A 17,394-nucleotide genomic window follows, 5' to 3' on the forward strand; every position below is an offset into this window, starting at 1 on the left:
TTGTTATTAATAAAGCATACATAAATACGCAAAATACAAGTTTTACCATTCTAACTTTAGCTTGTATATAACCAAATGTGGCAAGACGAGGGCAACAGCCTTGTGACAAAAGCAAAGATTTTGCATAAAAACTTCGACTACCCCACTACTGAAGAGCCAATCCAAACCAGTGGGATGTGGGACTTATCCTTTCTGAAGTGTACTAGCTCCTATTTCAAAGCGTTCCAGGCAATTGAAGTGGAAGATAAACAGAAAACATGGACGACTGCTGTGCTAAGCTTCATGCTAATAGATAATAATGACAATTTCATGCCATAATATAAAAAACAAAAGTTATTAAAAGACAAAAAAGTTGTGTTCATATTACCGTGTCTAAAACAACCCAACAAGCAGAGAAGTACAGTTTATAGCCTATTCGTTGAAGCTTTACCCCTCACGATGCGAGACTCCATGGGCTCCAACCTAATTTTGCGAAGTCGGGGTAGGTCGAACTCCCCCGAGTTCACCGGTAGGAGGTCCCACTTCGACATGCATTCCAGTGCACTTTTCTAAGTTGGAGGTTGGAGGTAGGATAAGTCCCACGTCCCACTGGTTTGGATGAGCTCTAGAACGCTGCATTATGCTGCCTTAACGTGCCATGGTAATTATGGTAAATAGCAAAGCCGAAGTGGAAAATGCACATGAACCCACCCTCATGTGGTATTTTCAACTGTGCAACTCGTACAATATTTTGATGCACGAGTTGCTGAGATGAGATAACCTTTGACCTTTTCAAATTGGCGGAGAGCAACAGAAGAGTCGTGAATGATAAGCATTGTACACTACTAAACGTTTTTTGCTACTGTTAGCGCATAGTTTTTGTAGCCTATACAATGTTCTCAGGAACTAGCTGCATGCTGCATTATTGTTCATATGACCCAAAGACAGGCTCATAGAAGCAGGTGATTGTTCACTAAGACAAAAAAATAAAAAATAAATAAACACTCGATGCACTTAAATCAGAACTAATGGAGAGCTGCTCGTTTCTCACACTCCAGAGAGCAAACCACAGCTCTGTTATGGTTACGTTAAAAGTCGAGCTTAAACTTTAGGCCCACAGCAGAACCTGACCATGTACAGTCCAGTATACAGCGGTGAAGATAATGGTGTTGCTACAGTACAGCGGTGTGACACAGCAGCGCAAGAATAAAAAACGCAGCAACAAGAGGAGACACGCCGTAGGGAGAATCAGAACCGTGATATCATCCCAGACAAATTAACTTTTTACAGGCACAGGTTAACCAACATCAGGTCAACTACAGCCAACAGAGGGTTAGTCATGCTGGTGGTCATCAGCATACCAGCACTAGCATCCCATGCTGGTCATACCAGCAAGACCAGCATATGTTGTGTGACCACCAGCTAAACCAGCACCCAACCAGCATGGGAATTATGCAGGAACTGTAATTGTATACAGTAACTGTTATAGTAAACCTGTCAGTATCATAAAATGATATATTGTATAGATCCATAAATCAAAGGGCACTACCTACCTATGGGTGTTAACACTATAAACAACTGCATTTATACAATGTCTCTTCAGGACTTTGAGATAAGAGAGTGAAACAAGTCAGCCTCGAGTAAATCAGAAGAGCGGTGTCACCATGAACAGACCTGTGTTGACCAGCGTTACCATCATCCTGCTAATAGGTATTTAATCGATTTTGGATTAATAAATGCTTAAAAACGATACTTTTAGTTGTTATGTTACCTAATGCATTTACTAATGTTAACAAATACAAACTTACTGTAGCGTTACAAATTTAAATTTGTTATGAAAACTTATAATGCATGCAATAGTTTTAGACTTTGACTTTTAGCACACACAGATGGACTTCTCTTCTTGTAGGCTATACTAGCTAAAGGCTTTTTATGTTGTGTATCAGTTTAATGAAATAATTAAAGAAATTAATCTAGCATGTCCCTTGAATATGATGACTAACATTAAGATTCTCTAACGCACTTGATCCCTCATTGAATTATGTCTGGTCAACAGAGCTGCACTAAGTCAATTTTATTGAGTACTCTAAGTACACGTGTTGAGTATCTGTACTTTACTTGAGTGTTATTTTTTTCAGGAAACTTATTACTTTAACTTTTCTACATTTGAAAGGCAAATACTCTATAACAGAGGCGTCATGCCCATTCAAACTGAGGGGGCACCCCTTGGTTTTTTTCAGCCAAATGGATTTTGCATGCAACCTCAAAATCAAAGCGTCCATTAATCTGTTATTTGACTTTTAATCTGTTTAATATGCACAATATTATCAATTCTGCGCTGCATCCTTGTCAACTTTTCGAAGATTTTCGCTGTTTTGATCGCATTACATTACTTTATTCTGGTGGTAGGCGCTGCAGACAGCGCAGTCGCAGACGTCATCAGCGTCTGAGCATGCTCACAGGCTCTTTGCTGTTGCATTTTGCTATCTGAGGAATTAAAACGTGTAAGAAATGCTCACAACATTTCCAAACCCCAGTACGGTAATGTGCAGTTAACATCCTTTGTGTAGAATATGTTTGGTTTAAAATGTGACAGTCTCTACATTTTATTAGTAAAGATTTCTAGATTCAACTTGGTTCAACGCTGAAGTTCGCCAGAGTTCACGGGGGCGCGGAATGACACATGTTCACATATGAGGTAAAATTTGATGCAATAATCCGTTCCTCTAAACATTTTATCTACAAATTTTTGTAGATCACGTGGCTATAGCTTATGTCATTTTTGTTGTTTATATACTTTATGGATTTAAAATGACATGCCGTTTTAGATGTAAATATGATACCAATATGTAATTGTTCCGATTGAATAGTATTTGATATGAAAGTTAGTCAACACTTTTATTTTGGAGGTTTTTGCATGAAAACAGGGGTGTTCAGATTGTTAGAAATGTTAGTGCCATGGAAAAGACTGAAAGCTCTATAATATTTCGTTTGATGTCTGTGTATGCACAAATTTCTGTGAGCTGTGCTCACTGTGCCCCCTTAAAAAATGGTGCATGACGCCCCTGCTCTACTAACGTTACATTTCTATCAAGGTCACTAAAGAAAAAGTAGTTAGTTAGAGGATTTTTTTATTTTCTGAAACCTGCTTAGTTTTTACAGAAGACAGACACTCTATCAGTAGCCTAATTCCTCTTATAGGTCATGTGTCGTGAAGTTTAGCGATTTACCATCATTTTTTTGAACACTGATCAACTGCCCCCAGTCATTGCAAAATGGGCGTACATCCATAGCCATAATAAAGAGTATGTCAGGCAAATTATTTTTGTGTGTATTTGGTCACCTATTTGCCACATCTTTGCAGATCACCAATGTATTTGTAATGATGTTTGTTAACACGGAATGGTGGGGGGTTGTAGTACTGTTAAATAGAAAAAGTAAGATAATCATAGCTATTTTTGTGACTATCGTTATTTATTTTTTATAGGATTTGTAACATTCTAAAAGTTCCATAGATAACCGGTCATGATTTATTTACTTGGTTGCTGCAGAGCCATAAGGTACTACTACAACAATGCAACAAAAAATGTGTTGACATTTATGTTATACTTGTTTTGATATTTAAGTACTTTTAATAACAAGTACTTATTTACTTTTAGTTAAGTAATAAAAACGTTACTTGTAATGGAGTAATATTTGATCAGTAGTATACTGTACTTTGTCATTCAAGTAGGAAGTTGTGTACTTTGTCCACCTCTGCAAGTCAATAGCTTTTATTAAGGCCCTTATCGTACTTACTGTATGGGGCGGTTTTACCAAATAGATCTTAGTTATATTAGGACATTAAAGTAGTATAAACATATAGGCCTACCTTACAAAAACAATAATAGTGTGCATCTTGAGAAAACCAATGGTACTGATACAGTATATATTAAGATATACCATATGAAAGAAGTTTTTAAATTAAGGAAGCTGACACATTCATTTAAGTCTGGGACTAGGATAAACCCTGTCCAGGAAATCGTTGTGTAAATATAAAAGAAAAACAAAAGAAACATTAATCTCAGACATTAAACAAAGACATATGCAATATTTTTAAGGAGGTAATTTAAAAATGTTATGTTGGGTTGAGTCCATGATGAAAATGTTGGTGAAAGAAACACTTAAATAGACTATAAATTAGGCTTCTTCCTTGTCATGATGCATATGTGTCATAATCACACATATTTTAAAAGGTACTGTGACCAGAACCATAACCAAAAAAAGAAAGTAATAAACAAGGAATATGAATGTCTTTAAAAAAACACTCTTCTCACTGTTATCTTCTCAGGATATAGCTGGGCTGAAAATATCTTGGACCCAGGGCCTGTATATAGAGGCACAGGGGACGAGGTGCAGTTCTACACCATCTTTATTCCTCCTCTGCCGGATTTTGCTCAGCTCAGATGGAGCTTTGAGAACTTGAACGTCATAACATGGATCCCTCCAAACATTGAAAATGTGGGTTCAGAATATAGAGGCAGAGTGACTTTGAACAAAACCACTGGGGATCTGACATTACAAAAGTTAAAGCTGACTGACTCTGGAGGGTATACTTTGACTGTGTTTCCAGTTGATGGGTCACAATCGCTGTATGGAAGGACTGTATTGGAGGTGTTTGGTGAGTAATATTTCTCCACTGAACCATTGTTTAAAATAAACGTGTAATCCATTGAATTAAACCGAGCCATAATTTTACACCAGGAAGTCTGTCATTCACAGTAAGCCTGCGTAGAAAATCTATTTAAAGTCTGTCCTATCACAAAATGTGATTTTTTTTGTACTTAAAGGGACCCTTTTTTTTTTAAAATAGATTTTCCATCTCCCCTAGAGTTAAACAACTGATTTTTATCTTTTTTGGAATCCATTCAGCCGATCTCCGGTCTGGCGGTATCACTTTTAGCATAGCTTAGCACAATCCACTGATTAGACCATTAGCATCGCATATTGAGTTTCAATATTTTTCCTATTTAAAACTTGACTCCTTGTAGTTACATCGTGTACTAAGAATGAAAGGAAATTAAAAGTTGCTATTTTCTAGGCCGATGGCTAGGACCTATACTTTCATTTTGGAGTAATAATCACCCTGCTCCTACACACCTGTCTGTTATCGGCTGCATCCGAAAACTCTAAATTGCTGCCCTAACCCTAAACACCTTGATTAGCTGCTGTGTTTAATTGATAATGGGTAATGAGCACCTGTGATGATTGGTTTTTGCTTACACCGTTTATGGGCTTTCCCTGATAAAAGAAAAGCGTTTTACGTGTTTACATGACCCCACGTGTTATCAGTTTATTATCGCCATGTAAACGCACTCATTGTCAATACTTTTGGCCACTATTGTACAGAGCAATCGAGTCACTAAATTAGACATTGATATATCATCAGGAGCTGTAGACATGTACTTTTGTGTTGCCTGTGTCTGCTTTTTTTTAAAGACATATGACCAAATTGACTTATGACCATTTATGAATGACCACGGTTTTGACTACAGTACAAAATGTTTTTAACTGTTCTGCTTTAGGGACAGTGTTGTCCCCTTATCTTGGATAGCCTGCAGGAAGTAAATATCCCTGGTAACTACTCTGAAATAATAATCAAAATCTGTCTTTCTGTCTGTATAGGTACTGCATGTAAATGCATATTGTTCAACATATCATTCAACAAAGAAATAGTTTACCCCTTTAATGAATGAGATGTTCATCATTTATTCACCCTCATGACATTCCAAAGCTAATAACTTAAAGAAAAGATATTGTGAATAACACTGGTAACCAAATAAACATTGGCCCGGGCCCCCATTAACTTATGTTGTATACATGGGTTGCCTGTTTACAAACATTACAGGGTGCGCGCGCATCCGGGAGGCAGAAAGCCAGATTGGTGAGCTGTTCTGCTACTGCAACAAAATTATTGGAGCTTTCTTTAATGTTACACATAAATAAAACTAGATTTTAGTTCTAGTTAGGATCTTTTCTTTCTGTCTGTCATTTTTCAGTGTTACTGTGATACATGTATGAATTATCATGTTAGGCTAGTAAGGTAATAGCCGTATCTACTGGTATGTTAAACATCAGCACCCAGCACTGGCTTAAACAACTCCTTGCCCGCTACTAGCCTACAACACAAGGCACGTCTCTTCTTTCTGCCTCTCGGTTGCGTGCACAAGCAGTGATGATGTTGCCGAGAAATCCATGTATGGACACTTGAGACAAAACTGCTGAGACAGCAGAATATTTTCTTCTGTGCTCCACAGAAGAAAGTTATACAGGTGACATCACGATGAATAAACAATTACAGAATTGTATTTTTGGGTGAACTATTCTTTCAAGTATTAATTTTAAGTATACTTAAAAGTATTGTTGCTATAAAATGGAATTTGTTTAGACATACAGGTATGTGTTACCTTAAGTTGTTCAGCTTGTTGAGTGCTGTTATTTTTTAAACCCTAAGATGAACATCATAGCAACACCCAGAATACTCTAGCAACCGGTTAACAATGGGCTTAAAAAACTCAGAAGCATCGAAATAAATATTTTACACTTTGAGTATATTATTAGAAGCTGTTGCTATTAGTTTCAACTTATAATAAGCATTAATCTCAAAATCCACTTCATGTTTCTTATTTTTTTAGATCCAGTGACTAATGTATCGATCACGGGTCCAAGCATCACTCTTATTGAGGATGAAACCTCAGCTAACTTCAACTGTGATGGAAAAGGTAGCATCACTACTACTGAGTGGTTGAAGGATGGACAACGTCTATCTGAAAGCGACCGCATCATCTTCTCAGCTGATAACAGATCAGTGTTAATCAATCCAGTGAGCAGATCAGACAGTGGGGAATACATTTGCAACCTCAGCAATCCTATCATACATGATCAGGCTAATTACAGCATTACTGTATTCTGTGAGTATTCAATATGTTATGTTAAAGTTGGTCTATAAGATATTTTGTATAATGTTGTCCTTCACACTCAGATAAAGTTATAAAAGCTGTCACTGGGGCAGTAACCTTTCAAAAAGTACACATTTGTACCTACATATTAGTACATCAAAGGTACATGTTAACACCAAAAGTTTGCATACACTGTCAGAAAAAAAAGGTACAAAGTTGTTCCTTTTTCTGTCGCTGGGGTGTAAAAGGTACCTTTTTGTACCTTTATGGGTATAAAACACATTGAAATGTTGTACCTTATGGGGTACAATATTATACTTTAAGGACCTGTTGTGTACCTTAAGGAACAATTTTGTACCAGTTAAATTTTAGGGGTAAAACAGTTAACTGTACCTTTAAGGGTACAAAATAGATCCTTAAGGAACAGTAATGTATCCCAAAAGGTACAACATTGTATTATGTTTATATAACTGTAAAGGTACAAGATGGTACCTTGGGGTACCACCCCAGCGACAAAAAAGGTACAGTTTTGTACTTTTTTTCTGACAGTGTAGGACCTATTTATTTGTTGAATTCCATTACAAACACAAATGCTCATAATACAAAAACAAAAAAACATTAAGAATTTAGCATATTAGAGACATATTAAAAGTTATATAATCTGGGCATTTAATGGGTACATTTTAGATGTAATGTAATACAAAATTAATGTAATAATGTGTGATTTATCATTGATGGTATTATTTTGTGTAATAGATGGGCCTGATGTGGACATACTTGGTGCAGAGATATTGGATGAAGGCTCAGACATCCTTCTGTACTGCTTAGTGTCGTCTGCACCTCCAGCTCCTCTCACATGGACAGTAAATTATAAGAATGGTGAGAACGTTGAGAATGCTGGGAATTCAGCTTTATACATGCAAATGAATGGTAGATTGAACCACAACGGTATCTACACCTGCGCAGCCTCAAACAACATCACTGGAAAAATAAGATCTAAAAAACACATCCTCACAGTAAGAGGTAACTCAACTTTTACCAGTATCTTATTTAAAACTTGAACAGTGAAACATATTGTCTCAAACTGAAACAACAGACAATGAATACACACACGCACACACACACACACACACACACACACACACACACACACACACACACACACAGTTTCATTAAGTTTCATTAAACACACATTTTTAAGGGAAATGATCCCTGGTGAAAAACAAATATACTTTATTGTATTTCAAGTATATTTAACTTTGCAATAGTACATTACAAATATACTTACAAAGGAATGTACTTTCTTTAAACATATTTAAAGTATGCTTACAACATATTTGCGAGTATTTTTTACAATTAAACTTTTAACATACTTCAAAATAATTATACTTTAGTATATTTTCTAAAAGTATACTTTAGAAAAATATACTTAAAGTTAAAGTTTTGTGCAATTTTTAAAGTATACTAAATTTAAACTTATTTTAAAATGTATTTTAGGTATACTTTATCGGTATGCTTAAAGTTATCATTATAATAATGCACTGACAGTATATTTCTAAAATACATTATTTAGTATTCTTTAGAAACAGTATATTTTAAGTACATTTTGATATGTATATGGGGTGTACAAATGTATATTATTTTATGGAGAAATAACGTGGGCTTAAAATTACGAGAGAGCAGAATGTTCAGTTACATTTTATATTGTAGATGTATACATTTGTAATATACTATTAACATAATAAGGTACACTTTAACTTCACTATAGTCAAGCATTGGATAAATCAATTAACTGTGTTTTACCACAAAATAACCATGGTTTTGCTAATAATAATCAATATACCAAAAAAAAAAATAAATACTAAACTTTTACCACAAAAAAAACATTCCTTTTCGTAAGGGGAATATGAGTGTTTGTTTTTTTGTAGTTTTTGAGTCAATTGCATACCGCTTTTAGCTGTACACATTAATTAACTTAAACCGTTTTCGTAAATGCATTTCAGAGAAAAGTGAATTCTGAGATTTGAATAATGCATCTGACGTGTGTGATGACGTCACGACGCACGTATTTTGATTTTTACCAGTCGTTCAAGACGGACGGATTCAGTCCCAAGGTACGTTAAAATATCTTAAAATGAATTATATTTGATTATCGTTTGACCATTCTGAAGTTTATCAGTAGACTATCATATTTCGAATGCGAAAAGTTGTCAATAACGCGGTGTCTAACTCGCTATTAGTGATAAGCTGCTGTGTAGCTTAGCTTAGCTTAGCTTATAGCTAATGTTAAAGGTTTGAAAGATAGCACTGTTAGGCTGTTATATCGAATTAGTACACCCGATTGTTTTGTTAAATATATGTATTGGTGTGTATGTTAATGAAAAAGGTAGTGTCAGAAAATCTGTTTTTTAAATGTAGCGTGAAAGTTAACCATTTATTGACTGTTTCGAGGTTGTAAGGCTTTTACCTAACTGTATTTAGTATTAATGATGCTGCATTCTTTCCTTAGAAGCTAAAGTTTTTCAAAGACATTTGTAGGGAGGACTTTGCAGCTAATGGTAAGTCATTTTAAACTCTTAAGATATAATAATTCATTCGTAGTAGTAAATCAAGCTTCAGTTTAGATAACGTTATACATATTGAGGCGGTTTCCCGGACAGTGATTAGACTACTCCTAGACTAAAATAAATGTAAGAGCTGTCCAAACTGAAAACAACTTGCACTGACATATCTTAAAATACACCAGTGTCCTTTGTTTTGCCTCAAAATGCACACAGGTAATGTTTTTATTAAGGCATGTTTTTTGAAACTAGTTATATTTCTTTATTAAACTAAGGCCTAGTCCTGTTTTAAGCTAATCCCTTTCCAGGAAACCACCCAATTGTCTGCTTGTTGCATTTTCTTTCTGACAAGTTTTACATTTAAATTTAATACAATAAAATCTTTCTTTAGGAGCTGAAGTATTTTATGTAAGGAGGATTTTGCAGCCCATATAGGCAAGTCATTATAATGAAAACTCTTAGGGGTGGTTTCCCAGACAGGGATTAGATTTATCCAGGACTAGACCTTAGTTTAATTAGGATAGTTTTAACAAACATGCCTTACTAAAAACATTACTTATGTGCTTTACGATGTAAAACAAAGGGCACTGATGTATTTTAAGATATGTCAGAGCAAGTTGTTTTCAGTTTGGACAGCTCTTACATTTATTTTAGTCTAGGACTAGTCTAATTCCTGTCTGGGAAAACCGCCCCTTAATATATATGATGACATTTAAGTCAAGCTCTAGTTTAGGTAAAAATATATCTGCTATACAATCTCTGCCAGTAAACTATAGATTTAATACAGTTATTCTTAAATTAATGTAATGTTTTAATATTAAACACTTTTTAATTGAGCTTATTGTCTCTCTTTTTCAGATTTCCTTAGGCTGAACCAAAACCTGCCAGACTAAAGTTGATTTGGGAGAGAAAGACGTTGTAAACTCACTCATCTTGACATTCTTCAATGAGTAATTGTTCAATTTTTAGGCAAATACTGTACACTTTGAATGGTGTGAATAAAACTATATTTTAAATATATTTAAAATGAATTGTTTTTGACTGTTTTAATCAGCTTTTATTTATTTGGAAAAAAATATTTTGGTTATGTTACCAGCTAAAGTAATCTATTCACAAAATAGCACTCTTTCAGTTAACTAATTATTAACGCACTTGAAGTATACTCATTACTAATCTAGCTGCAGGTATGTAAAAGTATACAAAATGTAATGTACTTGGCATATTCATTTTTCACCAGTGCAGTTTTTAGAGTTTTGGATTGGCCAAAAATATATAGAATGTACGCAAACAGTCTATTTAAGGTATACTGATTGTATGTTTGCAAGACACTCATAATACATTTGCAATGTACTCCTAACATAACTAAAACACACTCTAAATCCACTTATCAAGCATGAATTTAGCACAAAAACAGTCATGTACTTAAATTGTACTAAATACACTTAAAGTTGTTCCACTTTAGCACACAAAAGTACACTAAATACACTTAAAGTTGTACTTTGTTACAATTAATATACAACTAAAATATATTAAGTACAAAATTAGTTGTTCCAAAATAGCACTCTTTAAATAAACTAATCAATAGCACACTTTAAGTATACTGGTCATTAGTGTGACTGCAAGTATACTTAAGTATATCAAAATTAAATATATTTAGCATACTATTTTTTCACCAGGGATACTAGTAAGTGTGCTTTAGTTTTCCAAATAATTTGGACTCCTGAATATTATGTGTCTGTGTACTGTAGGTACCTCTGGGCTGACTCCTGGAGATATAGCAGCCATCGTATTGGGAGTTATAATAGTAGTGCTGTTGGCAGTTAGTATTTATTTTTATTTTGGGTGAGTTATTAAATAAGCATGTTGTCATATATTGCCTAAGGCACTGCAATATACTGTATTTGTAGAATAAATGGTGATAAAAACTAAATGTAACCTTATAACTGGGACATGTAAATGTGTCAGTATTCAATTATTTGAAAGCTATAAATATAAGAAAATGAAAGAAGAAAACAATTACTTATGTATGTTTCAGAAAATTCAAAGGCTTTAGAAGAAATGCACAAAAACAAAGTAAGTCTGAACTTCAGATGCTGCTAACATGATAAACAATCAGCATCCAGAGTAAAACATGTTTGACAGTGATATAAAAATATTATGGTTATTTTGATCGGTACAGATGAGGATAATATGAAGAATCAGGACAGACAGATTCCCGAAAAACCCAAAGTGGAGGAGACTCCTATGGAAACAATATATCAAAACTCAGATTATGGGGAGTTTGGTAAGTGAAATAACAAAATGACAACAAAAAGGTGTGTATCTGCTTCTTATAGTGATTTATAACCTCATTTAATGGTTTGTTAAATCTTCTCATTACCAGATGAACAACGTAATGTAAATAAAGACCAGCTGTACCACCTAAACCAGTAAGTTAAAAAAAAGGATTTTGTTTTTAAATGAATACTACAATGCACTTCAATGTTGATATATTTTTACTTTTTACTGTTTAGTGACTCAACAACTATACCTGAATAAATGAAGAGTCAAATCAATCCTTGCACTGCAGAGGTGGCACAGAAGCTGCATCTGAAGACTGCGTCATTGACTTTTAATGCAGCACAGAGGGACACAAATGCATTTACAAATTACAAGTGCATGAAAATGGTATAAGTGGACGCAGCTTTTGAACTGGGATGCATCCAGGATGTAACATTGGTCGGACTACACCTTTACTTGCTGGAATAAGTATATTACATACTGTTACAGCTTTTAAAAGTAACTGGACTGACAAGCTACAGAAAAATGTAGTTAAGTTAGTAGTGTCACTACTGATCAGATGATCTCTAACTACTACTGATGAGAGTCCAGTGTATAGTTTTTGTGTGTTTTATTAGTTTTTGCAATTCATCCATGACTCCCAGCATGCATTGTAGCATTAATAAATTATGCAGATAAACTGATGTACTACATTTTCTTTATTTGTATTTATTATTGCTGTTATAGATTCTGTTAAGTGGTTTTGTGATGTTGAGAGTTCTGTTTATCTACTATAAATATTTCTTGATTGTCACTATTGTTGAGAATTAAACAGAGATTTTTATGTTTTAATGTCTCACTTAAGCTGTAGTTTAAAGGTTACGTTCTTTCTGATCCTATTTTTAAACCCTAGTTAGTGTATAATGTTGCTATAATACAATAAATAATACCTGTAAACTGATAAAGCCCAAAGATCACTGCCTGGCAATATATATTAGTCAACATTTGAAGTAGATCAAAACCTTTCCTAAAAGTTGTCTTAAAACCAATACCCAATACACGTTCTTGTCTTAGGACAACTTTGATGAACAATTTTGATCCACTTCAAATGTTGACTAGTATATTTTCTTTAACAGAATTCGCTTTTCAAAGCCTACAGCCAATGGCCAGTTTGGACTACAGCCCTATACATCCTGCTTAAATGATGTCAGTAGAATATTTTTTTGATTAAACTCTGCCCACAGGAATATGTCAGACGCCAGCTTTGGCTAAAACAGCTAAGCTAAGCTGCTGCCGAATAACAACACACTAAACAAACTACACAATCAGAACTCATTACGTATTTCTGAAGGAGGGACTTCATAGAACAAGGAAGACATCAGCCCGTTTTGAGGACAGTGAAGACAGCGCTATACAGATAAGTAAATTGTGTGAAAAATACCGTGTTTTTTTACACGTGAAACATGAACACATTTTATATTGCGCACTGTAAACACAATCAAAGCTTCAAAAACACAGAAAGAACAGGAGCTTTAAATAAAAAATGTATGTGCATACATGTGTTTAAATTAATTCAGAATATCAGATTTAATTTCGGTTTGATTTTTTTGCTAACCAAGGGACTTATTGCCATTTACAATGGAAATAATTCCAATCTTATCTGCGTTCAGCCCCCCTTAACCAGCACTGGCCTCGGCTTTAAGGTGCAGTGTGTAATTTTTAGAAGGATCTTTTGACAGAAATGCAAAATAATATATAAGACTATATTATCAGGGGTGAATAAAGACCTTTTATAATGAACCGTTATGCGTTTATTACCTTAGAATGAGACGTTTTTATCTACATACCCTTACATGAAAGTCGCTATTTTGGGCCGCCATGTTTCTACAGAAGCCCTTAATGGACAAACGTTTACTACTAAGTTGTCTCCCCGATGATGACATGTTTGTCGGAGGTGGCTACAGTAGCTTCTCTATGTGTTTCAAAAGTGAAGGGTGAGCAGTGGACTGAGCCATTGGTTGCAATTCACAACCTCACCACTAGATGCCGCTAAAATTTACACACTGCACCTTTAATTAATAAGGAGTAATAACATAGCACAGCGAATGAATTAACGATACTTGCGTTGGCTTTTGAGACGTGTGTGTGTGCGTAAGAGTATGAGGTAGAGAGTTCCAATGGGTTCATGGTCACGTGACAGAGTCCTTGAAGTTGTTCCGTTGCATGGTTCGTTCCTAGCATTATTCCGTTGATCGGATTAATCTGTGGAGATGGTTGAAGTTTGTCCGAGTGAGTAGGCTGTTTCTCAATATGCGTTCTTCAGCGATCTTGCATCCTTGTGTTTTCTCATTCTACATCATCATTAACAGTCGAAGTTCAATTCCAATTCTCAAAACACAAGTACAGAGGACGCATAAAAATACCCGGATGTTTTCTTGATATCGAGGATGCATCGAGTGCAGACTTGCACGCTGAAATCTCGGGAGGTCAGGTGAACAACAAGAAGATTGCACACATCTCAATTCTCACAAGTGCGTTCTTTGTTCTCGCGACCTTCTGAGTTCGTTCTTCCGAGGTCACCTCGCATGACCAATCTCCACAAGACCACAAGTCTGTTCTTTGGATTCTTGGAATTGAGAAACAGCCAATAGTGCCAGAAAAACTGTCCCAAGAGGGGGAGAGGGCCCACAGCGAGCTGTGAGCTTGGCTGGGTGCACGGCTGGTGTCGAACTGTGAACTGTATGAAGATGAGCTGGGGACAGAGATGGGAATAAATACATGGAAATGTATTTCAAATACAAATACAAAATACTGTGTCGAAAAATCTATTTAAAAACAAATACAAAATACTGTGTCAAAAAATTTATTTAAATACAAATACAGTATTTTGTATTTTGAAAATACACAAAATACATGTGAAACTGGTGATTCAGTGCAAGTTTCCCTATTAGGCTGAAATCTATCTGGGTCTATTTCTGAATGCCAAAAAGCATTTAGATGTGTGCAACTGCTTAGAAACTTTCGTTTTATTTTAGCTCTTGCTTTCCCCTGCCCTGTAGGAAATAAAAAACTAGAAAAAACCTTGGTAACACTTTACGTGTCATGAACATGAAGAAGATTTTATGCACATTTAGGACAACTGCCATTAAGTGTCATTTACTCAATTATGTAATTTTTAATGCAAAACATGACATTGTTTGAGACATAAACCAATACAACACAACTTGTTATAAATCATAAACAATAATTATCAAACTTAAGAAACTAAAGAAAAGCTGTTGATTGAGCATCAAGACAACACTTTGTTTAATGCAGAGATTTTGTTTCAATAATAATTTGGATTAATATTAAATGAGTTTGATATCAGTTATAATAACATGATGCATATTATTGATTAGAAAATAAAAAGCAGATATTTAGAGACTACACAAGACATGGGTCGAAACACACATCAAATAATAATTTCAATAAATGTGAATTATAAGACATACTAAGGTAAAGCAAACATCACTATAGTGTTAAAAAACAGTGATACAGCAATAGAAATGGTCATGCAGTACAAGGTTATATAAAATTTAAACTGCTTATTGTCTCTGCTTTTACTAAGTTGTTATACAGGCGATTGTTTCAGGCTACATTGTTTGGTACCTTTCAATGATAGCAAGCATTGCATTGTTAAATTAACTCTGGTTATACAGTCAAGTTTGTGATCGTGGGCCAGCATAAAAAGAACAGCCGCTACAAGGACTCTGTGCGACTCTGGCAACCGATTGAACGAGTGCAATATTAAATAGTCAGATAAAATCATTTAGTGTTTAAACAGAATGGCGCCAGGAAGCGCCCTTGAACTCCACCATTGGGTTAACAGGGTTTTTTACACCTGAAAGACCCTGATAGAGGACGTGATTCTTTGCTATTTTGAATGCTGCCTCCATCACATCTTCCATCACCTTCATCACAGGTTCCCAGACGATGAAACGTTCAGTTTGTTTTTCCAATACAGTCACTCTTCCACTTAGAACACTTAAAAGGAACACAGCTTGCCTAACATTTTTTTGAATTTCAGCTATTACTTCTAGATGCTGCTTGAGCCATTCGATCTCCTCTTGAATCTTATTCAGATCTTCATTTGTTTTCTCAATCTTATTCTGTAATTCAGAGATTCTGGACTGATAATCAGACACCTTACTGGTATATTCTCTCAACTGAGATTCAGCCTTTGTTATCTCCTCCTCACCAGCCCTGATGCTTTTTTTGGCATAATTCCTTCTACATAATCCTTCACATATCATTATTTTACCTAAAGGAAAATTAAAATTAGGTCATATTTTTACACGTTCAGTAGTGTTTTTAAAATAATGATACATTAAAATGCGTAGAGGTGGTAGATTTCTTACCAGCAATCCATCCAGGTCCTGGTATTAAAAGCAGTCCTGCCCCTACACCTGTTAACACTGCACTTGAGTTCAAACTTGCTTTCTCTTTCTCTAATGTTTCTTCTTCTGAGACTAGTTTTTTTTCTTCCTGCTCCAAAGCTTTCTTAGAAATTTTCAGCATTTCTTCTGCACTTGTCTTGTCTGCATGGAGTTTATTTTTGGCTATGTTTTTCTCTTTCTTTATTTGGTCAACACGTTCCTTCTCTTTTACAAGGTGCTCCATGGACTCATCCAAACTTTGCAGTTTTTCTTTACTCATCTTCTCTGACTCCTTCAGACACTGGTCAGCATGTTCAATGTGTTTCCTGATTTTTTCATAATTTAAACACTTGCCAGTGTTGTAATCTACCTGGGCATTAAAGAGGGATGTCCTGATATTACAAATAGACCCAATACCCTCTTGCAGAAGATCACTGACTGCCTTCATAGACTGCAAATCCTTAACACTGCACATGGTATGGAGGGGAAAATAACAGATATGAACACTTTTGAGTGTATTTACATTGTAATATTTAATTTACAATACCATTTTAATAATGTATCATTAAGCACTTTTTAATTTGTGTAAGAATGCTATTTAAAAACTTACTCGGGTAGGCAAATCTGGCTCATTTTAATCTGTAAAAAGACACAAATGAAGAGAGGGTTAATTATGGGTCATGAAATGGCATAAATTGCTTAAAAACCTCCAAACAAATAGTCAAAGTACACTGAAAAAACTTCTGGACATCGGTTGCACATAATTAAATTAGGTTTTCTTAAAATAAAATTAACATTAATTAAAATAAATTTCATTTTAACCTTGGAGAACACACGGGATCAAATTTGTTCGCTGTTAATAGCTGCCAGTATCTTCTTAGGTTCTCCAGGGTTAAGAAAACTTGATTCAATCATGTTGAACTGGTGTACATAATTAAATTAAATAAATCCAACAATTTTTTAAGAAAAATCATTTTAAGAAAATGTAATTAAATCACGTGCAACCACAGATTTTTTTCAGTTTTGTAACATCCATAACGCCGCGCCACCAGAGGGAGCCCTCACCGGAGTTCTGACCTGGCGCCACCCTCTGCTTCTCTCATCATTTCCTGTTTGCTCCTTATTTATTCCAAAGAGTATAGAAGTACAAGAGGGGAAACTCTCATTCGTTTTTGGCAACAGTCACTAGGTGGCGCTTCAGTAGCGCGGCCGCCATTTTGGAATGAAAATTCTCACAGCCAA

General features: G+C 35.1%; 2 protein-coding genes and 1 long non-coding RNA gene across 3 annotated transcripts; 2 read left to right on the forward strand and 1 right to left on the reverse strand.

Moving 5' to 3' along the window:
* The first annotated feature begins 1,643 nt into the window (after positions 1–1,643).
* Positions 1,644–12,545, forward strand: LOC135728032 (cell adhesion molecule CEACAM20-like). Its single transcript, XM_073811712.1, has 9 exons — positions 1,644–1,689; positions 4,310–4,639; positions 6,654–6,929; positions 7,674–7,940; positions 11,227–11,320; positions 11,514–11,551; positions 11,658–11,762; positions 11,862–11,907; positions 11,992–12,545. Exons 1-9 carry the CDS (start codon positions 1,644–1,646, stop codon positions 12,014–12,016), a joined length of 1,227 nt encoding a protein of 408 aa, XP_073667813.1. The 3' UTR covers positions 12,017–12,545.
* Positions 8,269–10,509, forward strand: LOC135778344 (uncharacterized). Its single transcript, XR_012334788.1, has 3 exons — positions 8,269–9,031; positions 9,427–9,475; positions 10,337–10,509. It is a non-coding gene; the product is annotated as an uncharacterized lncRNA (long non-coding RNA).
* Positions 12,546–15,150: 2,605 nt separating the features above from the next.
* Positions 15,151–16,785, reverse strand: LOC135743581 (uncharacterized). The gene is made up of 3 exons (XM_065261364.2): positions 16,763–16,785; positions 16,135–16,619; positions 15,151–16,037 (listed from the first exon to the last, which is right to left on the reverse strand). The coding sequence occupies exons 1-3, from the start codon at positions 16,783–16,785 to the stop codon at positions 15,553–15,555; spliced, it is 993 nt and encodes a 330-aa protein (XP_065117436.1). The 3' UTR covers positions 15,151–15,552.
* Between the last annotated feature and the right edge of the window lie 609 nt (positions 16,786–17,394).

Source organism: Paramisgurnus dabryanus, chromosome 13, assembly GCF_030506205.2.
Source record: "Paramisgurnus dabryanus chromosome 13, PD_genome_1.1, whole genome shotgun sequence".
In the NCBI taxonomy this organism is placed as follows: domain Eukaryota; kingdom Metazoa; phylum Chordata; class Actinopteri; order Cypriniformes; family Cobitidae; genus Paramisgurnus; species Paramisgurnus dabryanus.

Coding starts and splice junctions, on each gene's coding strand:
- LOC135728032 (XM_073811712.1), top strand. CDS start 1,644: ATGAACAGACCTGTGTTGACCAGCGTTACCATCATCCTGCTAATAG. Junction 11,552..11,657: donor AAGAAATGCACAAAAACAAA/GTAAGTCTGAAC, acceptor TGATCGGTACAG/ATGAGGATAATATGAAGAAT. Junction 11,763..11,861: donor CTCAGATTATGGGGAGTTTG/GTAAGTGAAATA, acceptor TCTCATTACCAG/ATGAACAACGTAATGTAAAT.
- LOC135743581 (XM_065261364.2), bottom strand. CDS start 16,785: ATGAGCCAGATTTGCCTACCCGA. Junction 16,620..16,762: donor AGCCAGATTTGCCTACCCGA/GTAAGTTTTTAA, acceptor TACCATGTGCAG/TGTTAAGGATTTGCAGTCTA. Junction 16,038..16,134: donor AGGACCTGGATGGATTGCTG/GTAAGAAATCTA, acceptor ATTTTCCTTTAG/GTAAAATAATGATATGTGAA.